This window comes from Argopecten irradians, chromosome 16 (assembly GCF_041381155.1).
Source record: "Argopecten irradians isolate NY chromosome 16, Ai_NY, whole genome shotgun sequence".
Classification (NCBI taxonomy): domain Eukaryota; kingdom Metazoa; phylum Mollusca; class Bivalvia; order Pectinida; family Pectinidae; genus Argopecten; species Argopecten irradians.
In genome coordinates this window covers 28,104,149-28,129,536 of record NC_091149.1, presented here as the reverse complement: position 1 = coordinate 28,129,536, position 25,388 = coordinate 28,104,149, and the positions used below count along the sequence as shown (strand labels likewise).

The window sequence follows — 25,388 nt, the reverse complement described above, 5'->3', positions numbered from 1 at the left end:
AACTGACATCACAAAAAGAGTAACAAATTAATTAAAAGATCTTTCCATGTAATATTATTTCCATACATGTTATAAATAAACAATACCCTTATGGAATAAGTACAGTACGTATCACAGGTGAAATTCACAGGCAAAACACAGGTAAATCCAGGATAACTTCTCTGAAATAGACTATAATCTTTGTCATAACACTGCTAATTATCAGACTATAAAAAGTGGGCAAATGGGGATGCAGCCGATAGGAGCGCCTGAAAGCCTAGGATAACAGCTAACTGGGACAGTTACCTATAACCTTTGTATTTGATAACAGCTCAAGTGGTCGGTTATATTTAGTTCACAGTGTCAGGCTATACATATATTGTTTATAACGAACCTAGGGGTATTATTATAATCGGCAGGTGACAGCAAACGAAAACGATGTTAACTGTCTACTATGACCTGATGTCACAGCCTTCACGCGCTGTCTATATCTTCCTGAAGATAAACGATATCCCCTTCAACGCCAAACCTGTCGCATTACGAAAAGGTGAGAAAAAATCCAATGTTACTAGGATTCATTGTGTTGTTTTACTACATTATGTATGTATTGTTTACACGATTAAAGGCGTACAAGATATAATCGGGTGGAATTATATTTTTCCACGCGACCATGTATTGTATCATTTGGTAACGAACAAAAACCGTATTTAGATGTATAACATACCATGTTTTAATTGCCTAATCTGTCACCTTACTATTAATAGTATGCGTAAGTTCATCGAAATTTCGTGTATCTTGAGTGATATTCTATGTGATTCCCTGTTTATTACAGTATAATGTGACCGGTTGGCTTTGAGTTGAGCGTTCGCCCCTTGTGGGGAAGGCTCTGGGTTCTGTCCCCTGGCCGAGACACTAAAGTCTATAAAAGGGTAGTTTCTGATCCAGCTAAGCGTTCAGTAAACAGGGAGTGGGACGACTGGTTCGTCCGTTGTCAGTATAATGTGACCGGGTGGGGTGTGTTGCTTGGTGTCTTCGGCGGCATACCCCAGTGATATAGCATTGTAAAAAGGGCAGAAGTTCCACTATACAAGAAGATACAACACAAATAATCCACGTAATTCATACAAGCTACACACCGCACACATGTAAGGCCGTCCTTACATGACCCTGACTGTTAAAAGGACGTAAATTACTTCATGACACTTTCATGCTATGATGCAGAGCAGCCGGCTTCAGACCATTTCGTAAGGACAATCATATATATCTATGAAAGGGACCATAGGCCAATTTACGATCTGATCTAACAGTTCGGCAGACCCTGACTGTTAAAAGGACGTAAATTACTTCATGACACTTTCATGCTATGATGCAGCCGGCTTCAGACCATTTCGTAAGGACAATCATATAAATCTATGAAAGGGACCATAGGCCAATTTACGATCTGATCTAACAGTTCGGCGTAGAAACGATGTTGAGTTGGCTAATAATGACATGGTATTTATTCTAGTATTAGAATGCTTTGTTAATAACAGAAAGTGGGCGGTAATTGGCTTATATAATCCCCATTTGGTATCTAAATTGTAATATTTTAACACCCTAGTTGGGATAAACTCCCTAAAGAAACAATTAAAAAAACATTAAAATTTGCGAATATATCATACACAACCGCTCTACTTAGATTAGCTGGTTAAAATGTGATATGCCAGAAAAGCCAACTGTGGTGACTCGATTTTGTTTGTTAACAGCTAGGGTCATGTAAAGACGGCCTATCATATTTGAGTTGTGCGGCGAGTGTGTATTGTGCGATGCGTGTTTTGGGAGCCCGTCCTTGCATGACCTTGGCTGTTAGTAGCTCGTTAATTATCCCTTGCCCAACGAAGTTGGCGGGGGATATACAAATGGGTTCCGTCCGTCCGTCCGTACGAATGGTTTCCGGAGCATAACTCTAAAACCAGTAGAGATATTTCCAAGAAACTTCATACACACATTGGTCTTATGGTCTAATAGTGCCTTTTGCTATTTTTAGGTTTTCATTTTTCGCATTTTTTCCGTAACCATGGAAACATTGCTGAAAAATATCATATTTTTGTACCAGGTTCGTTTCCGGAGCATAACTCTAAAACCAGAAGAGATATTTCCAAGAAACCTCATAGACACATTGTTCTTATGGTCTAGTAGTGCCTTTTGCTATTTTTATGTTTTCATTTTCTTGCACTTTTTCCGTAACCATGAAAACATTGCTGAAAATATCATATTTTTGTACCAGGTTCGTTTCCGTAGTATAACTGGAAAACCAGTTGAGATGTATGCACGGAACTCCATAATAATATTCGTCTTATGGTCTAGTAGTTCCTTTTACTATTTTAAGGTTATCACTTTTTGTACTTTTTTTCTTTAACCATGGAAACATTGCTGAAAATGGCAGATTTTTGTGTAAGAATCGTTTCCGGAGCACCAATCTAAAACCAGCAGAGATATTTCCATGAAACTTCATAGACACATTGTTCTTATGGTCTAGTAATGCCTTTTGCTATTTTTAGGTTTTCACTTTTTGTGCTTTTTTCTGTAACCATAGAAACATTGCTGAAAATATCATAGTTTTGTAGCAGGTTCATTTCCGCAGCATAACTCTAAAACCAGAAGAGATATATGCACGGAACTCCCATAGGCACATTAGTCTTATGGTCTAGTAGTGCCTTTTGCTATTTTAAGGTTTTTTACTTTTTGTACTTTTTTCTGTAACCATGGAAACATTGCTGAAAATGGCAGATTTTTGTGTAAAAGGTTTCGTTTCCGGAGCATAAATCTAAAACCAGCAGAGATATTTCCTTGAAACTTCATAGACACATTGTTCTTATGGTCTAGTAATGCCTTTTGCTATTTTTAGGTTTTCACTTTTTGTGCTTTTTTCTGTAACCATAGAAACATTACTGAAAATAACAAATTTTTGTGTAAGCAGGTTCATTTCCGCAGCATAACTCTAAAACCCGTAGAGATATTTCCACGAAACTTCATACACACATTCTTTTTATGGTCTTGTAGTACCTTTTGCTATTTTTTAGGTTTTCATTTTATGCACTTTTTCCGTTACCATGGAGGCATTGCTGAAAAAATCATATTTTTGTACCAGGTTCGTTTCCGGAGCATAACTCTAAAACCAGAAGAGATACATGCACGGAACTCCATAGGCACATTAGTCTTATGGTCTAGTAGTGCCTTTTGCTATTTTAAGGTTTTCACTTTTTGTACTTTTTTCTGTAACCATGGAAACATTGCTGAAAATGGCAGATTTTTGTGTAAAAAATCGTTTCCGGAGCACAACTCTAAAACCAGTTGAGATATTTCCTTTAAACTTCATAGACACATTGTTCTTATGGTCTAGTAATGCCTTTTGCTATTTTTAAGTTTTTCACTTTTTGTGCTTTTTTCTGTAACCATAGAAACATTGCTGAAAATATCATAGTTTTTGTAGCAGGTTCATTTCCGCAGCATAACTCTAAAACCAGAAGAGATATATGCACGGAACTCCATAGGCACATTAGTTTTATGGTCTAGTAGTGCCTTTTGCTATTTTAAGGTTTTTACTTTTTGTACTTTTTTCTGTAAACCATGGAAACATTGCTGAAAATGGCAGATTTTTGTGTAAAAATCGTTTCCGGAGCACCAACTCTAAAAACCAGCAAGAGATATTTCCAACGAAACTTCATAGACACATTGTTTCTTATGGTCTAGTAATGCCTTTTGCTATTTTTTAGTTTTTTCACTTTTTGCTGCTTTTTTCTGTAACCATAGGAAACATTGCTGAAAATTGGCAGATAGTTTTTGTAGCAGGTTCGTTTCCGCAGCATAACTCTACAACCAGCAGAGATATATGCACGAATCTTCATAGACAACCATTGAGTCGTGATGGTCTAGTAGTGCCTTTTGCTATTTCTAAGTTTTCATTTTTTGTACTTTTTTCATGTTAACCATGGAAAACATTGCTGAAAATTGGCAGATTTTTGTGTACCAGTTCGTTTCCGGAGCATCAACTGACTAAAACCGGCAGAGATATTTCACGGAAACTCCATAGATCACATGTTCTTATGGTCTAGTAGTGCCTTTTGCTATTTTTAGGTTTTCACTTTCGTGTCGGTTTTTTCTGTAACCATAGAAACATTGCTGAAAATGATCAGATTTTTGTAAGAAGCGTTCGTTTCCCGCAGCACACCTCTAAAACCGAGCAGAGATATTTCCACGAAAAAACTTCATACACAAAATTGTTTTTTATGGTCTAGTATGTCCTTTGCTATTTTTTTTAGATTTTCATTTTTTGCACTTTTTTCCTGAGTCCACCATGGAAACATTGCTGAAAAGATCATATTTTTGTACCAGGTTCGTTCCGTGCAGCATAACTCTAAAACCGTTTGAGAGATATATGCACGGAACTCCATAGGCACATTAGTCTTATGGTATATTAGTGCCCTTTTTGCTATTTTTAGGTTTTCATTTACTTTTTGCACTTTTTTTCTATGTAACCATGTGAAACATTGCTGAAAATATGGCATATTTTTGTGTAAGAAGTTCGTTTCCGGAGCACAACTCTAAAACCAGCAGAGATATTTCCTTGAAACTTCATAGACACATTGTTCTTATGGTCTAGTAATGCCTTTTGCTATTTTTAGGTTTTCACTTTTTGTACTTTTTTTCTGTAACCATGGAAACATTGCTGAAAATGGCAGATTTTTGTGTAAGAATCGTTTCCGGAGCACAACTCTAAAACCAGCAGAGATATTTCCATGAAACTTCATAGACACATTGTTCTTATGGTCTAGTAGTGCCTTTTGCTATTTTTATGTTTTCATTTTCTTGCACTTTTTTTCCGTAACCATGAAAACATTGCTGAAAATATCATATTTTTGTGTACCAGGTTCGTTTCCGTAGTATAACTGGAAAACCGGTTGAGATATATGCACGGAACTCCATAATAATATTCGTCTTATGGTCTAGTAGTTCCTTTTACTATTTTAAGGTTATCACTTTTTGTACTTTTTTTCTTTAACCATGGAAACATTGCTGAAAATGGCAGATTTTTGTGTAAGAATCGTTTCCGGAGCACCAATCTAAAACCAGCAGAGATATTTCCTTGAAACTTCATAGACACATTGTTCTTATGGTCTAGTAATGCCTTTTGCTATTTTTAGGTTTTCACTTTTTGTGCTTTTTTCTGTAACCATAGAAACATTACTGAAAATATCATATTTTTGTAGCAGGTTCATTTCCGCAGCATAACTCTAAAACCCGTAGAGATATTTCCACGAAACTTCATACACACATTCTTTTTATGGTCTTGTAGTACCTTTTGCTATTTTTTAGGTTTTCATTTTATGCACTTTTTCCGTTACCATGGAGGCATTGCTGAAAAAATCATATTTTTGTACCAGGTTCGTTTCCGGAGCATAACTCTAAAACCAGAAGAGATACATGCACGGAACTCCATAGGCACATTAGTCTTATGGTCTAGTAGTGCCTTTTGCTATTTTAAGGTTTTTACTTTTTGTACTTTTTTCTGTAACCATGGAAACATTGCTGAAAATGGCAGATTTTTGTGTAAGAATCGTTTCCGGAGCACAACTCTAAAACCAGCAGAGATATTTCCTTGAAACTTCATAGACACATTGTTCTTATGGTCTAGTAATGCCTTTTGCTATTTTTAGGTTTTCACTTTTTGTGCTTTTTTCTGTAACCATAGAAACATTACTGAAAATATCATATTTTTGTAGCAGGTTCATTTCCGCAGCATAACTCTAAAACCCGTAGAGATATTTCCACGAAACTTCATACACACATTCTTTTTATGGTCTTGTAGTACCTTTTGCTATTTTTTAGGTTTTCATTTTTTGTACTTTTTTCTGTAACCATGGAAACATTGCTGAAAATGGCAGATTTTTGTGTAAAAATCGTTTCCGGAGCACAACTCTAAAACCAGCAGAGATATTTCCTTGAAACTTCATAGACACATTGTTCTTATGGTCTAGTAATGCCTTTTGCTATTTTTAGGTTTTCACTTTTTGTGCTTTTTTCTGTAACCATAGAAACATTACTGAAAATATCATATTTTTGTAGCAGGTTCATTTCCGCAGCATAACTCTAAAACCCGTAGAGATATTTCCACGAAACTTCATACACACATTCTTTTTATGGTCTTGTAGTACCTTTTGCTATTTTTTAGGTTTTCATTTTATGCACTTTTTCCGTTACCATGGAGGCATTGCTGAAAAATCATATTTTTGTACCAGGTTCGTTTCCGGAGCATAACTCTAAAACCAGAAGAGATACATGCACGGAACTTCCATAGGCACATTAGTCTTATGGTCTAGTAGTGCCTTTTGCTATTTTAAGGTTTTTATTTTTTGTACTTTTTTCCTGTAACCATGGAAACATTGCTGAAATATGGCAGATTTTTGTGTAAGAATCGTTTGCGGAGCACAACTCTAAAAAACAGCAGAGATATTTCCTTGAAACTTCATAGACACATTGTTCTTATGGTCTAGTAATGCCTTTTGCTATTTTTAGGTTTTCACTTTTTGTGCTTTTTTCTGTAACCATAGAAACATTACTGAAAATATCATATTTTTGTAGCAGGTTCATTTCCGCAGCAATAACTCTAAAACCCGTAGAGATATTTCCACGAAACTTCATACACAAATTCTTTTTATGGTCTTGTAGTACCTTTTGCTATTTTTTTAGGTTTTCATTTTATGCACTTTTTTCCGTTACCATGGAGGCATTGCTGAAAAAATCATATTTTTGTACCAGGTTCGTTTCCGGAGCATAACTCTAAAACCAGAAGAGATATTTGCACGGAACTCCATAGGCACATTAGTCTTATGGTCTAGTAGTGCCTTTTGCTATTTTAAGGTTTTTACTTTTTGTACTTTTTTTTCTGTAACCAGTGGAAACATTGCTGAAAAATGGCAGATTTTTTGTGTAAGAATCGTTTCCGGAGCACAACTCTAAAACCAAGCAGAGATATTTCCTTGAAACTTCATAGACACATTGTTCTTATGGTCTAGTAATGCCTTTTGCTATTTTAGGTTTTCACTTTTTGTACTTTTTTCTGTAACTATGGAAACATTGCTGAAAATGGCAGAGATTTTTGTGTAAGAATCGTTTCCGGAGCACACAACTCTAAAACCAGCAGAGATTTTTCCATGAAACTTTATAGACACATTGTTCTTATTGGTCTAGTGAGTGCCTTTTGCTATTTTTATGTTTTCATTTTCTTGCACTTTTTCCGTAACCATGAAAACATTGCTGAAAATAATCATATTTTTGTACCAGGTTCGTTTCCGTAGTATAACTGGAATTAACCGGTTGAGATATATTGCACGGAACTCCATAATAAGTATTGTAGTCTTATGGTGGTTTAGTAGTTCCTTTTTCTATTTTTAAGGTTATCACTTTTTGTACTTTTTTGTCTTTAACAATGGAAAAACATTGCTGAAAAATGGCAGATTTTTGTGTAAGAATCGTTTCCGGAGCACCCTATCTAAAACCAGCAGAGATATTTCCATGAAACTCTTCATAGACACATTGTTCTTATGGTCTAGTAATGCCTTTTGCTATTTTTAGGTTTTCACTTTTTGTGCTTTTTTTTCTGTAACCATAGAAACATTTACTGAAAATATCATATTTTTGTAGCAGGTTCATTTCCGCAGCATAAGCTCTAAAAAACCCGTTAGAGATATTTCCACGAAACTTCATAAATACACATTCTTTTTATGGTCTCTGTAGTACCTTTTGCTATTTTTTTAGTTTTTCATTTTTATGCACTTTTTTCCGTTACCATGGAGGCATTGCTGAAAAAAATCATATTTTTGTACCTAGGTTCGTTAGTCCGGAGCATAACTCTAAAACCAGAAGAGATACCATGCACGGAACTCCATAGGCACATTAGTCTTATGGTCTAGTAGTGCCTTTTTTGCTATTTTAAGGTTTTCACTTTTTGTACTTTTTTCTGTAACCATGGAAACATTGCTGAAAATGGCAGATTTTTTGTGTAAAAAATCGTTTCCGGAGCACAACTCTAAAACCAGCAGAGTATATTTCCTTTGAAAACTTCATATGACACATTGTTCTTATGGTCTAGTAATGCCTTTTGCTATTTTTAGGTTTTCACTTTTTGTGCTTTTTTCTGTAACCATTAGAAAACATTGCTGAAAATATCATAGTTTTGTAGCAGGTTCATTTCCGCAGCATATACTCTAAACAACTTAAATATCAGAAGAAGATATATGCACGGAACTCCATTGGACCACATTAGTCTTATGGTCTAGTAGTGCCTTTTGCTATTTTTAAGGTTTTTTATTTTTTGTACTTTTTTCGTGTAACCATGGAAACATTGCTGAAAAATGGCAGATAGGATCTTTTGTGTAAGAATCGTTTGTTGCGGAGCACATTACTCTAAAACCAGCAGACAGAGTTATTTCCTTGAAACTTCATAGACACATTGTTCTTATGGTCCTAGTAATGCCTTTTGCTATTTTTAGGTTTTTTCACTTTTTGTGCTTTTTTCTGTAACCATTAGAAACATTACTGAAAATTATAATATTTTTTGTAGGCAGGTTCATTTCACGCAGCGCATTAATATCTCTAAAACCCCGTAGAGATTATTTCCACGAAACTTCATACACCACATTCTTTTTATGGTCTTGTAGTACCTTTTGCTATTTTTTAGGTTTTCATTTTTTTCTACTTTTTTCTGTAACCATGGGAAACATTGCTGGAAAATGGCAGATTTTTGTGTAAAATTCGTTTCCGGAGCACAAACTCTATAAACCAGCAGAGATATTTCCTTGAAAACTTCATGACACTATTGTTCGTATGGGTCTAGTAATGCCTTTTGCTATTTTTAGGTTTTTCACTTTTTGTGCTTTTTTTCTGTAACCATAGAAACATTACTGAAAATATCTTATTTTTGTAGCAGGTTCATTTCGGAGCATAACTCTAAAACCCGTAGAGATATTTCCACAAAACTTCATTACACACATTATCTTTTTATGGTCTTGTAGTACCTTTTGTTATTTTTAAGGTTTACATTTTATTCCACTTTTTCCGTTACCATGGAGGGCATTGCTGAAAAAAACATATTTTTTGTACCAGGTCGTTTCCGGAGCATAACTCTAAAACCAGAAGAGATACATGCACGGAACTGTCCATAGGCACATTAGTAGTCTATGGTCTAGTAGTGCTCCTTTTTGGTATTTTTTTAAGGTTTTCACTTTTTGTAGCTTTTTTCTGTAACCATGGAAAACATTGCTGAAAATGGCAGATTTTTGTGTAAAAATCGTTTTTCCGGAGCACAACTTTAAGGTTTTTACTTCATATGTTTGTACTTTTTTCTGTAAACAATGGAAACATTGCTGAAAATGGCAGATTTTTGTGTAAGAATCGTTTCCGGAGCACAAAATCTAAAACCAGCAGAGATATTTCCATGAAACTTCATAGACACATTGTTCTTATGGTCTAGTAGTACCTTTTGCTATTTTTTGGTTTTCATTTTTTGCACTTTTTGTCCGTTAATATGAAAACATTGCTGAAAATATCATGGTAAATGGTAAATGTTACTTTGCAAAACTCCACCCATCTTTGTGTATATAGTCTAATATAAATGTCAAGGCTGTATACCTGATTCATCAATTGCAGCCCGCTCTACTTGAATTATACCCCATCTTTCTTTAGCTCAACTTCCTTTTTCCTTTTTTTTTCATACACCTAAGTCTCCACAATCAAACTTACTTCAACTTTGATATCTCCATTGGCGGGGGATCTGAATGACTATGTCCTTGTTTAATCAAACAAGTATACAAGAAATAAATGTATAGGTTTTTAAGCTCTATTTTAACAATTTCCTGGCTGCTTTCAGGTTACAGATACAATTCTCCGCATGCTTTATGTTTTGGTATACTATATTTACTTGCTCATAACAGCCAGGGTCCGGTAAGGACGGTATCGCATATGTGCGGTGTGCAACGTGGATGGAGTGTGCGGTGCATGTTTTGGGAGTTTTTTAGCCCCTAATTGAGGACTCACGTGGGTGCTAAACTTATCGATCTTTCAAATGCTTCCGATTGCATTCCACACAATATGCTACTTTATGGGCTGGATGACTATTATCAGACTAGGCCGAGGCCTATGGTCTCAGTCTGGGAGCAGTTAGACCGGGGCACCGGTCCATTAATCTTTAGCATTTTTCTAAATACGTTATTGACTTCATGAATAAAGACACTCTATACTACTATGTAGATGATAACACCTTATCGCATTTTGATTAAAACCCAAAATCCTCTGAAAGATGTATTGAAAAGGTAAAGTTCAGTGTTCATTAAGTGGTTTCAGAAGTTTTTTTTAACCGTAAACGACAATAATATCACATGTGAAAACACTATTAAACATTAACCTTCAAAATAAACTGTAAAAAGTATCTAAGCAGCTTTGTATTTCAAATGGGCGCCGGCCTCTCCTATATGCAATGTGTTTATGTTACCTTCTGTATATTTTTGGAGGCTGTGGTAAGTTCGTGTTTTGTCTTTTCAAACTGTGGAAGCGCTTGCACACTTTATAGTACTATCTGACTGAAACATACCGCCAGAGACACCGGACGGACAACACACTCCACCCAGTCACATTATAATGACAACGGTTATCATGCATGGCTTTATTGACACGTAACAATTTGATTATTCCTTTTTCATACCATACATGAAGTGAGAATAAAGATCTGGATTATTGACATAAACAAGTTAAAGTTGTATTATTCATAATCATTATTTAGATATTACACGCAAAGCTCATTATTGTAGTCATCTGTGTAGTATTGGTCTCCCATACATGCAGCCACGAATGTTTTCATTTCACTGTTACAGATGAACACTACACTGACTGGTTCAAAAGTATCACTCCACTATCACTTGTACCGGTCATAGACGACGCCGGGTTTATTCTCACAGAAAGGTAAGTACGGGCTGGTAGTATTATTAATCAAAACACAGATCCTCATAACTGCTGCGTTCAATAGCGACTATTATCAGATGTAGTGTTAAAGATTGCATTACTAATTTTTTTCTCCTTATGCTTTGGATTGTGTTTGTATGGTGTCTTCGCCGGTATGCTCGACTTCAATCAATGAGATAGCCATATAAAAGAGTCTCACGGTAACGTGGTTGGTATAAAACTTTTGTTTGGGTTCGATTTGGTTTAGGCGCTAACTTACGTTAAATAATTTATTGTATATAATTGATTAGTCCGATTAATGGACGTGCTTTCTTCAATCATTAGTGTCTTCGGTGGCATGCTTCAGTGATATAGGCACTATTAAAAAGGGCAACAGTTCTCACTATACAAGAAGACACAACCATGAAAACAACCGCAGTCTCCCAAAACATGCACCTCGCAACACACCGCATACATGGGAGGCCGCCCTTACATGACCATAGCTGTTTATAGGACGTTGATTAATCAAACAAACAAACAAAATCAATAATTTAAAATCTAACAATAGCATCTTCATCCGAAATTTTCAAATAAGAGAAAATTAACGAACATTCCATCAGTTATTCGACTCTAATTATTATTTTTGATATCGATGTAGTGCTGCCATACTGAAGTACCTGGCAGTGAAATATGACGTAGCTGACCATTGGTATCCTCGGACTGACATAAGGGTCCAGGCCAGGATAGACGAACACCTCCACTGGCATCACCTTAACACGCGATACAGCGGTACTACCTTATTCAGGGAACTTGTAAGTAGTTGAGTGAGCACATAGTTTTTTTTTTAAATTAGCCAGGGCAGGGAACGTTCAAAAAATCAACCCTTTGTCCTGTGTTGTATGTTGCCATTGGTCTTTAGCTGTATTTAATACTAACTTTGGAAGATGAAGTTTTATATTGTTGTCTGCGAAAAAGTACTGATTCAGAAATAGAATGTATGCTGTAACTTTCTTCACTTTTATATTCACTGTCCTTGGCTGTTTCGATTTTATTTTGAGGCTGGAAAGTGCAGCGTTTGTTTGTTTGTTTGTTTGTTTAATTAACGTCCTATTAACAGCTATGGTCATGTAAGGACGGCCTCCCATGTATGCGGTGTTTTGCGTGTATGTTGTGCGACGGTGCGTGTTTTGGGAGGCTGCGGTATATTTATGTTGTGTCTTCTTGTATAGTGGAACTGTTGCCCTTTTTATAGTGCTATGGAACTGTTGCCCTTTTTATAGTGCTATATCACTGAAGCATGCAGCCGAAGACACCAAGCAACACACCCCACCCGGTCACATTATACTGACAACGGGCGAACCAGTCGTCCACTCCCTGTATGCTGAACGCTAAGCAGGAGCAGAAACTACCACTTTTATAGACTTTGGTGTGTCTTGGCCAGGGGACAGAACCCAGAGCCTTCCTCACAAGGGCGAACGCTCAACTCAAGGCCAAAAGTTAGGCGGTGCCAAGGGAGGCATTAGGAAAGATAAAGTCAGTTAGGAAGAAGAGAAAAGATAAGAGCCTAAATTTAGTCGCCTTTTACGATCATGCAATAGGGGCAGCAGGTACAATTCTAACGCCCTACCTGCAGGGCAGAAGTGCAGCGTTAACATTGCAGATATATAACTGTATATATAGATGTACCAACTCGATCAAATAACATTTTGAGATATAATCATGTGTTTTAAAGTGTGTCAATAGTTAAGGTAAAAACGGAATGAAACGTATGATTACTTTCACTCATCAATAATTGGCGTCACAATTTCTTGGTTTGTTGGTGGTTGTTTTATTTGTTTAACATATATTTATCTATTTATCAAATTATGGGCCTCTGATGAGTGTGATGTAATATCATCCTGGTAAAATATTAGTTAATAAACCCGGGCAACAACTTATTTTTTGGCAATTTGATTAAAATACAGATCCTCTAACCACTCCTTTCAAAACAGGATCTGGCAACATGCCATAAGGGGTAATGTTCGGATGGCATTTATACCACATGAACCTCAGATCAAATGCATTTTCTACATCAGCCTACATCAATTGAAAACGCCATTTCGTCCCAGTATACATATACATTTACAACTAGAAATTGTCATAGACAATTTGGCGGGCTTTTCACTATATTTAGTTTACAATACCGTCATTTCCAGGTAAATTAAGAACTAGGTAATGCATGGGTTTTGAAGTTGTAACCAATAAATGACCTTGACTTTCAGCCCTGAATAAAAGTGTTTTAGTGAAGATCTGCATGAAGTTTGATCAGCCGAAGAGAACTCTCATCTTAATCCAATTCATATTTCCAAATTCTTTCGAGCCCTCTGGGATCTGTTGTGATTATAACAAGTTATTATTAGAAAAAACATTGCCCTGTAGATTATCTTCAAATAACATAATTGCATGAAAGCTGTAAAACCAACGATAAGTTAGTTATGACCATTTAAACAATTTATTAATGATATGTGTATTTGACCCCTGTGAACTTGAATATGGGTCAAGGTCATTCCAAGTATCCGACTTTATAGCCCATCCCCTGGACATCTTTATATATGAAATATGAAGATCATGGACCTTACAGAACTTCAGGAGAAAAGTTTTCAAGTTTATTGTTAAAAACAGGACCTTTAACATTTGACCCTTACCGAAAACCGGAAGTTGCCATTTTTTGTAATAACATATAGAGAAAAAAAGTTTACGCTTTAGATTATCTGCAAAAAAATGTTATTTGATGAAATCTGTGAAAAGAACTGTTAGTGAGTTATAAGCATTTTTAAATTTTAAGATATGACGTCATAGCGGCCATTTTGTTTTTTTTTGATGAAGATGAAAATCATATCAAACGTTAGAGAACATTAGAGGGGTCTTTTCTATAGCAATTGCAGACTATATTAGTCATTCAGTTTCGACAATATATAAATGTTAAACATTTTGGCGGGAATTTAGCAAAGATAAAAGGATTGTTCAAAATGGCATACAGCGTTAACCGGAAGTGCTACCGAAAAATAAAAGACACCAAATTCATCAGAATGACATTCTGCATCGATATGTAAAAAGAAATTTCGCAAAATCAAAAAAATAAAAATTCGTGAACTTTGACCCCATAGCAAACTTTTTTTGTTTGACCTTTGACCTAATTGCTGTAATTGAATAATATTTGCTGTATCTTAAACGGTTATGGAGTTATGTCTGTTTTAAACTTTTTAGGTATGACGTCATGGCGGCCATTTTGGATTTTTGACCTACTTATAAATGTTGCGGTAACCCCTTCAACTCGTGCCATACAATATGACAATAAGGCCAAGGCCATTGGCATACCTCTTACCATTTTGAAGATCTTTTGGACACAAAAAAGTGTAGAAGAATAATAATAATTACTTACATAATATATACTAAATAATAATAAAAATACTTTTAGAGGTATCTTCATAATTCCAACTGTTCCGAAATCAGAATGATTTTTTAAAGTGTTCCAGCAAAATTAATGTATTTTATTTTTCCTACTTTTTGAGAAAATCAAACTTCTTAATGTCCCTGTTCCCATCTCGAAATGCAAAAATAGATTCACTTGGAAGGTCTGCGCTATCACTACGGGTGTTGATTATCGGTTTTTAAAAACAAGCGTTCTGCGACGCCCTTCGAATTTTGCAATGCTATATCGAGATTAGACCAGTGGCTCATTATACACTAGTGATACCAGGCGGTACGTGTAATAAGGAGATTTACTTTAGTAACAGTGTTTGCGATATGTGAGTGAAATAAATGATTAATTTCTTTATTCTGATTACCATTTCTAGATTAGACGATTTGAATCCCAGAACAATTTCCTAAATGACGTCACCTTTTTTGTCGTGCGTTTGAGCCTGGGGTGATTATCGACCTGTTGCAGTAAGCTTGACGTTTTTGAAGGATAGAATCAAGCATTTCATTTGTGGTATTTATGGTGGCAATTTGCACTTATTATACAGCTTAAACATAGTTTAAAATAATAGTGTTGACTTTTATCTTGTAAACATTTCATTATTTAAACGTCACTTTGACAAAAAGAAAGAAACAGAAGGCCTACGGTAGGCTACAATGTAAATCTTACAGCGTTGTTAGTGGAATAAAGTGCTTCGTTTAGTTTATATGAAATTCTTGAATATTGCACAAAAACATCATTAAAACTGCTTCTGAATACATATAATTAAATGATTTTTGAATTTGAATATGTTTGAAATTGTAATTATATATGTGTGTAAAAAAATTATTTTGGTCTTTCCTGCCGTCGAAAAACCGATGAAACCGCGGTAGTATCACAGCACTGGGTTGCGAGCATTTATCGAGATTTTTTCGTCGTGTGTTTTTTTTTTTATTTATTCATCAAGAAAGAAGCGATCTTTGAAGACTTAAGACTATCTTTATTCCAAAAAAAATTTCGGCAATAGCAATCTTTTTTTTTTATATTTGAGTTGAATGCATCAAATCGGATCACGAAATGTTTTAACCAACAGTATACATATTATATATAAATATAAGTAATATTTTATCAAAACCTACAGCTTTGCCTATGTCTAGGAACTTAGAATATCGATAATATCAGTATGCGTAAAAAAACATCGCCCCATACGACTTTGTGTTTTGGTATTAACATATGTGTAAGGGAACACCAGTTATCACATAAGGTTGATATAGATATAAAGTAATCGTTTAAAAAACATTAGCTTTTCGTTCATTATCTACCATAATAGTATTATTAACATGATATCTTTTAATGGGGATATTAGAAACTCTATCACAACCCCTGTTAATTAAATTACGCAGAAGTTTCCAGAAATCTTTTTGGTTGTTTTTGGCAAAATTGTCTAATAGTCCATTTTACATTAGATCGAAAAATAATTCCCTGGTTCTGCGTTTTAAAAAATTTTGCTTTTTTCAAATTTATCTAAATTTTAGCAATGGATAGCTACGTTTAAGTTTTTTTATGTAACCTATTTCTCACTCTTATTTCATGTCGTATTCATAGTAAAACACGGCTTATCATTAGGTCTTATAATAATATTTTTAGTGGGAATACAAAACATGGGCATAGTCCTGAGTATTTTTTTTTTTCAGAAACAAAATTTAACTCATATCATTAATTGATTGAGCGCCTCTAAATAACAACCATAGGGACCTGGCCTATTTTTGTATAAGGATCGGTAAAGTTCGATAGCATTTTTATACCCCATGGTCACCAGATCGAACGTAAACAATTATTAGTACATTCAAGGACGTATATCTCACTTATAAAGTCCTTCTGTACCCCTTTTTCAATCATATTGAGCATCGTGATCATGATCAGAAATATATCGAGTGATCTACATACATCGATAACACCGGCAAGCTCTATTTCGCACGCATCGCTGACCAGCACGCGTACGGATCTAGTGACAATGCGCGCGTTTGACCTACACGTGCAGGTTGAAGTGTATGGGACATTGGAAAAGGAATATGGACGTATACTATTCACTAAGTATATGTGACGGGTTTTCTGAGAGTCAAAATGTTCAAGTCTTCAACTATTATTACATGCCGAATTTACAACAAGTGCGGTTTCAGTGGAGTTTTTCAAATTGTTTCTCAAGAGGATTTATACTATCATTGGTCTGTGTAACTGTTCTAAAGGAGGTCAGTGATGGAATTATTAAAGAATATTCTACCCATACGACTTCACCTGATGGAAATTCTAAGTCAAGACAACGTTTTTGGCATAGATATATAAGATGATATAGACGACAACACCTCCCCACCATAGGAATGTACACGGTCTGTATATCGTCATCCAGAAATAGTGCTGTCTCACAATGAGATTCGGTGATGCATACTATAACGTGGAATTCACCTGCAATATGTTTTGGAGGTGAGTTATTTTATTTCTTAAGCTGCGATATATTATGTGGGCAATATAGTCAATATATCAGTGTTTGTGCCTTGACCAGGTTTTTACATGTATATCCCATAACAAAATAAAGTAGTAAAATATGTAGGACTAGAATAAAGTTTTGTATTATCTGAAATAACCGTGTATAACCTGAAATCGAAGAGTGTAAAATGAGATCTTGAATGGCAATTAAGGTTTAAGACCCTGTTAATTATCATGTCTAAGCTGTAGTTGAAGAAAAATCCTAAATAATGTCAAATTTTCACCTTACAATGCTTCTAATGTCCGATGCCTTTATAAAGTCGAATACGTCAAACCAGCGTTCTTACCCTACATGCTCCCCTTATAAACACTAGTAAACATAATGACATGGTTGTTTGGTGACAGAAATATGTACTGCAAACCCTGTGGACAGGCGCAAAAACTGAAAAATTTACATTTTTTCCGCATAATTTGCCAAAATTTACAAACAACACATGCAGCCTATACAGAGTCAACCAGTAATTATAATATAAAGTTAGTACGGATGCATTGACACTTTTTAGTAACATCCCTCGATACTCCAGGGGTTCCGATCACTTACTTATCTCTTACTCGTATATAGAGATCGTAAGTGATCGGAACCCCTGGAATATCGAGGATGTTTAGTAAAACTAACTAAGGTACATGTATATGTATGTTTATGCAAATACACCTAAGAAGTGAATACAGTGATATTTACAATGTATAGGCATACAAAAACATCAACCTAGTTTAAACAGGGGTCTTAAACCTTAAAATATTGAGAAGTTCATGTCGTTTTCATAAAAAAATACATTGTAATTGTAAATTTTGTGCGATAACTCAAATGATTGTGATGAGTGCATCATGTAGAAATTGCATGTAGAAACTGAGATATGTTTCATGAGTATGTTCCAATGTTACGTGGCTCAACATATTATATCAACACAGAGAAAAACAATACAAAAAACCGTACATGTGGCTTTTAGGTTTTTATGAGAGGAAGAAGATAAATACCTGTTGCCGTTGGTTAAAAAATTCTTGCCAGGTCCCCGTGAATTATGCCAGTATTACTTCACATACGGGAATGTAAGACGTTTGTTAATACATGTCTTTAAATCTAAACAATACCACATGTATTGTATATCATATTATATATGCATATATAATGAAATGTTCAGAACGGACTTGCCTTTTGCCTTTATAAAGTGTTTGCAATTTCGGAAGCTCAAAATTGTGTTGTCAGTTCGCCGGACTTCTCATGAACAATGGATTAAGCGGGAATATTCCGACCAACGGTCAGATCGAGTCTTTGAAGTCATGTGACTAAGCACGGTCGCTTATGATGAGCATAATATCTATATCGATACGTGAACGCATTAAAATACATATTACACATAGCCGTGAAGAAATACGAAACGTTATTTGTAATTCTACGAGTTATAACCGAATTTAATTTTTAGATCTTATGCATTAATACCCTGATTAACATTACAAGCAGTTAATTTCCATTGTACAGCCATTTCCAATGATAATGTCAATACCATGGCCGGTTTTAGCTACAGAACAGACGTGGTACATGATCCGCAAAACCTGGCCTATATTATTAGGCGTTAATAAACCCGGGCAATTTCAACTTATTTTTTGGCAATTTGATTAAAATACAGATCCTCTAAACCACTCTGGTCCTTTCAAAACAGGATCTGGCAACATGCCATAAGGGGTAATGTTCGGATGGCATTGATACCACATGAACCTCAGATCAAATGCATTTTCTACATCATCCTACATCAATTGAAAACGCCATTTCGTCCCAGTATACATATACATTTACAACTAGAAATTGTCATAGACAATTTGGCGGGCTTTTCACTATATTTAGTTTACAATACCGTCATTTCCAGGTAAGTTAAGAACTAGGTAATGCATGGGTTTTGAAGTTGTAACCAATAAATGACCTTGACTTTCAGCCCTGAATAAAAGTGTTTTAGTGAAGATCTGCATGAAGTTTGATCAGCCGAAGAGAACTCTCATCTTAATCCGATTCATATTTCCAAATTCTTTCGAGCCCTCTGGATCTGTTGTTATAACAAGTTATTATTAGAAAAACATTGCCCTGTAGATTATCTTCAAATAACATAATTGCATGAAAGCTGTAAAACCAACGATAAGTTAGTTATGACCATTTAAACAATTTATTAATGATATGTGTATTTGACCCCTGTGAACTTGAATATGGGTCAAGGTCATTCCAAGTATCCGACTTTATAGCCCATCCCCTGGACATCTTATATATGAAATATGAAGATCATGGACCTTACAGAACTTCAGGAGAAAAGTTTTCAAGTTTATTGTTAAAAACAGGACCTTTAACATTTGACCCTTACCGAAAACCGGAAGTTGCCATTTTTTGTAATAACATATAGAGAAAAAAAGTTTACGCTTTAGATTATCTGCAAAAAAATGTTATTTGATGAAATCTGTGAAAAGAACTGTTAGTGAGTTATAAGCATTTTTAAATTTTAAGATATGACGTCATAGCGGCCATTTTGTTTTTTTGATGAAGATGAAAATCATATCAAACGTTAGAGAACATTAGAGGGGTCTTTTCTATAGCAATTGCAGACTATATTAGTCATTCAGTTCGACAATATATAATGTTAAACATTTTGGCGGGAATTTAGCAAAGATAAAAGGATTGTTCAAAATGGCATACAGCGTTAACCGGAAGTGCTACCGAAAAATAAAAGACACCAAATTCATCAGAATGACATTCTGCATCGATATGTAAAAAGAAATTTCGCAAAATCAAAAAAATAAAAATTCGTGAACTTTGACCCCATAGCAAACTTTTTTGTTTGACCTTTGACCTAATTGCTGTAATTGAATACTATTTGCTGTATCTTAAACGGTTATGGAGTTATGTCTGTTTTAAACTTTTTAGGTATGACGTCATGGCGGCCATTTTGGATTTTTGACCTACTTATAAATGTTGCGGTCACCCCTTCAACTCGTGCCATACAATATGACAATAAGGCCATTGGCATACCTCTTACCATTTTGAAGATCTTTTGGACACAAAAAAGTGTAGAAGAATAATAATAATTACTTACATAATATATACTAATAATAATAAAAATACTTTTAGAGGTATCTTCATAATTCCAACTGTTCCGAAATCAGAATGATTTTTTAAAGTGTTCCAGCAAAATTAATGTATTTTATTTTTCCTACTTTTTGAGAAAATCAACTTTTTATGTCCCTGTTCCCCCAATGCAAAAATTCACTTGGAAGGTCTTTATCACTACGGTGTTGATTCCGGTTTAAAACAAGCGTTCTGACGCCCTTCGAATTTTCAGCACTAATATCGAGATTAACCAGGCATATAACTCGATACCAGGTAATAAGAATTTCTTGTAATAGTTGCGATATGAGTAAATAAATGATTAATTTCTTTATTCTGATTACCATTTCTAAATTTGACGATTTGATCCCGAACATTCTAATGACGTCACTTTTTTGTCCTCTTTGAGCCCGGGTGATTCGACCTTGCAAGCTGACGTTTTGAAGGATAGAATAAGCATTCATTTGTGGTATTATGGTGGCAATTTGCACTCATATACAGCTTAACATAGTTTAAAATAATAGTGTTACTTTATCTTGAAACATTTCATTATTTAAACGTCACTTTGACAAAAAGAAAGAAACAGAAGGCCTACGTAGGCTACAATGTAAATCTTACAGCGTTTGTGGATAAAGTGCTTCGTTTAGTATATGAAATTCTTGAAATATTGCACAAAAACATCATTAAAATGCTTCTGAAACATATAATTAATGATTTGAATTGAATATGTTTGAAATTGTAATTATATATGTGTGTAAAAAATTATTTTGGTCTTTCGCCGTCGAAAACCGATGAAACCGCGGTAGCACTGGGTTGCGAGCATCTATCGAGATTTTTTCGTGTGTTTTTTTTTTTATTTATTCATCAAGAAAGAAGCGATCTTTGAAGACTTAAGACTATCTTTATTCCAAAAAATTTCGGCAATAGCAATCTTTTTTTTTATATTTGAGTTGAATGCATCAAATCGGATCTGTTCCCGACATCGACTGTGCATTGTATTTTCATACAACTTGGTAGAATTCAACGATGCATACGCAGTAGGAAGATATAATCTAAAAAAAGATTTATTGTACAATTTCTCATTGCATATAACTTTGATATTCTATTGTATGAAATAAAAACTGTCGTTTTCTCCGTATCAACGTAACACGAGCCTGTGCTTCGTCTCGGCGAAATCTAACTCATTCCTCTCAGGGGGTGTGTTCACCAACGTTCGAGCATTTCAGAAAAAAAATCAAGACGAGATGACTTCTGTCTCCTGCACATTAAAACAAATCATTTTTATTTCATCTAGGCAAATAATAATTTGAAAATTCCATATAACGCCTGCAAGGATACGTCCTAGGCCTATCGCTAACCACAATGCACTCGATCGTGGTCTTATTCATACGTATTATGTAACTTTTCATCGATTATTTGATCCAGATAAACTGTCTTCGACAGTTATATTTAGAATTATGAATATGTGGAAGGAACGTGTGTACAAGATAAAAACAACCCATCTCAACTGCTATTCCTGGACCGTGAAATGTAATATTGGTCACCTCACCCCAAGCACATGGGCACACGCAAATTATTCATCGTGTAAAATAATTGCTAAATGTATGTACGTCATGTCCACATGACTGGAAATTGCGAAAAATGAATTATATATTATGTAAGTATCGGTTAGCTTGTTAACTTACATTATATTATATAATAATAATAATAATAATAAAAAATACTGTAAGAGATATCTTCATAATTCAAATTGTTCTAAAAACAGAACGACTTTTTAAGTGTTCCAGCAAAATTAATGTAGTGTAACTTACTTACTTTTGGAGAAAATCGACTTTTTGTGTCCCTATTCCCCTGATGCAATAATCACTGTTGCCATACTTGAAAGGTCTTTATCACTACGGTGTTTATTCCCGTTGAAAACAAGTGTTCTGACGCCCTTCGCGGGTTAAGTTCATTTTACGAATTTAAAGTCAACAAAGCAAGCGGAACAATATCAGAAACAATGCACTTTCAGCACTAATATCGACATAAATACGAACGACTTTTTAAGTGTTCCAGCAAAATTAATGTAGTGTAACTTACTTACTTTTGGAGAAAATCGACTTTTTGTGTCCCTATTCCCCTGATGCAATAATCACTGTTGCCATACTTGAAAGGTCTTTATCACTACGGTGTTTATTCCCGTTGAAAACAAGTGTTCTGACGCCCTTCGCGGGTTAAGTTCATTTTACGAATTTAAAGTCAACAAAGCAAGCGGAACAATATCAAGAAACAATGCACTTTCAGCACTAATATCGACATAAATCGGGCACAGAACTCGATACCGGATAATAAGAAATTCCTGTAATAGTTGTAATAGGAAAATATTACGATATCAGTAAATAAATGTTTAATTTCTTTCGTTTGATTCAATTTCTAAATTTGATGACTTGATCCCGAACATTCCAATGACGTCACTTTTAGTAGAAGTGAATGAAACGGCGGTCAGTCCCGCCAAACAATGACGTCACAATCATCGGAATGACGTCGCTTACATATTGCCCACGGTACACACTCATTCCGTTTAGTGAATGCATCTTTTCTTGGTCGTCAAAGAAGCATTTCGCTTTGAGCGAAGTCGTGTAAATAACAGACAATTTGCTTTCGTTTTGAATACCATCTTTTGTATACATAGTAGACGTTCACTATCTTACAATACAAGTTTTATTTTGGTGTCGACAGTGAAAACCAAGATGACTCGTCAACAACTTCTCATCTCATCGCACAAACGGTGGCGGCATCGATATCAATTATAGCAAAATAAAAAATGTCCAACGTTAGAAATATTGCAAGTACATTCATTATTTACATACACCAGTACCTAGAATAATCAATTATTTCATCTAGACTAAATAATTTGCAAATTCCATGCACCGCCTACAAGGAGACGTCCTTGGCCTAACGCTACCCACGATGCTCTCGATTGTGGTCTTATATTATGTAACTTTTCATGGGATATTAAATCTAGATATATCTGTTTTCGACAGTTAAATTTCTATGAACATGTGTAAAACAAGCAGTCTCAACTGCTATTCCGAGACCGTAAAATGCAATCTTGGTCACCTCGGCCAAAACACAGGGTCACGCAAATTATGACAGAAACGTTTACTAGTAATTTGATACGTATTTTATTAAAAGTATTGGAGACCTTTTGATATGCACGAGTATATCATGACGTTTCAAGTGGCTGCCCATATTATATTTGTGAAAAATGAATTGTACATATATGCTATAAAATTAGGTTAGCTTTTTGATTGTCATTATTGTTATATACACTGTATGCGATATTTAAACGAAAACGCTTATTTTACCTAAGAAGCCAATGATATATATAATGTAAGTATCGGTTAGCTTGTAATAATAATAATAAAAAAACAGAACAAAAACAATGGGTCTTTTCACCACATGGTGAAAAGCCCTAATTAGCTTTGATGTGATGTTTGAGGGATATGGCTATGTACATGGAAATAATTCAGGCAATTTTTTGAAACTCTTTCGTCCCAGACAAGATTCTGACAGCAACAATTTGGCCATTTTACCAGATTACCAGAACGTGACCACATATGGGATGTTGTCGGATCCTGTTTGTCTTTGTATGCTACTTACAAAAGAACGACGGTTTTACGACACCACCCTGAGGAACTATGTGGGCAGTGTAAAATCGTAAGCTCAATATAACAATGAATGTAGATTAAGAAGACGCGGATTTTTTTTTCCCCAGGTACGCTTACCCAGAATGAATAACGCAGCTATAAAGTGGGACTTGGTAGAGGACGAAAGGAATGCTGTACGGAAGACAGTCTCTATTCTCTCCAGTTATTTTCTGAAAGATCAACCGTTTCTGTGTGGAAGCGACATATCCATCGCTGACCTGGTTTGCGTCTGTGAGTTAATGCAACTCGTAAGCTGTTTAGAGGATGCCCTATACACATCTGATCCAGTGGTTAGGGACTGGGTGACTCGAGTCAGACACAGAACTGGACCAGTGTTTGATGAGGCTCACCGTATACCGTACATGGTTAGAGAAGTGTTCTCCAAACAGAACTCTAAATTATAACCTATAAGTAACTTTATTACAGAATGGTTAGGGTAGTGTTTCCGAAACACAATTCTTAATTATAAAGTATATGTAACTTTATTTCAGAATGGTTAGGGTAGTGTTCCCGAAACACAATTCTTAATTATAAAGTATAAGTAACTTTATTTCAGAATGGTTAGGGAAGTGTTTCCGAAACACAATTCTTAATTATAAAGTATAAGTAACTTTATTACAGAAAGGTTAAGAAGTGTTTCCGAAATACAATTCTTAATTATAAAGTATACGTAACTTTATTACAGAATGGTTAGGGAAGTGTTTCCGAAACACAATCTATTTCATTTTTTGAATAAACAAAAACTGAACAAGGAGCCTGAAGAACAAAATGTTAGAACAGCCGTACTGACCTTCCCAGAACAACCTGTATTAAAACGAGGCATTAACATTGTGCCGTAAAAGTGTTCTCAGCGCTTTGACTCGCTTAACTCTTACCTTACACAAAGAATATAGCTGATAAGACGTGAATGACACAGCTCGTAAACAAATAGCCACGTCGTTGCCTACACTTGATTCAATTTACGTTCCTAGCAGGTTATATACGGAGAGATATGATAAAACATGCTGCTGAGCGATGCGGAAGTTTCTCCCTCTCATGAACTTTATTCTGCTAGATTTTCAATGCGATACCAGCCACTTCAATAGGTTGATTATTGCATATTTTGATTTATCACAGTCACTCCTTTCGTTTAATTGCTGACGATGTGATCGAAGGTATGTAATTAAAAAAAGAAGATAAATTATCATAGATCAGAATGATAATTGTCCAAACTTTCAACACATGCTTATAAAAAGATACGGAGAAATGGGATCGCCTTGTCAACGCCTACGGTTTTGTGAAGGGTAAATTTTTAAAGTGCATAGAGAAACATTTACACAGTTCCATTTATGCAACATAGACCACAGGTTTACGACGCGAAAAAAAAACCAAACTAAAAATACTGAAAGGTTGTTTACTTAGCCGTGTATCCCATTTCCAGAAAATGGGGTAATTAATTTTAAAATGCTTTGAACACCACAAAAATCATCCGATCTGAATATTTTTTAGCTTACATTGAAGACAATTCCTTACTGGTCAATATGGTATATGATATGATGGGATTATGGGCGAATTTTATTTCATATCGAAAGTTGAATTACGAAGATTCGTGTAAAAATCGTTTGTCGGAAACGTACACGCTACATCCCCAGGTCACGATTCCCTAATGAGCACAGACCGAATAAAATCGCCATCCATT

The 25,388-nt window shown here is 35.1% G+C and overlaps 1 protein-coding gene across 1 annotated transcript; it reads left to right on the top strand.

The window, feature by feature from the left end:
- Positions 1-349: 349 nt before the first annotated feature.
- Positions 350-24,374, top strand: LOC138310647 (glutathione S-transferase theta-1-like). The gene is made up of 4 exons (XM_069251931.1): positions 350-526; positions 10,887-10,974; positions 11,612-11,765; positions 23,779-24,374. The coding sequence occupies exons 1-4, from the start codon at positions 418-420 to the stop codon at positions 24,112-24,114; spliced, it is 687 nt and encodes a 228-aa protein (XP_069108032.1). The 5' UTR covers positions 350-417; the 3' UTR covers positions 24,115-24,374.
- Positions 24,375-25,388: the final 1,014 nt, after the last annotated feature.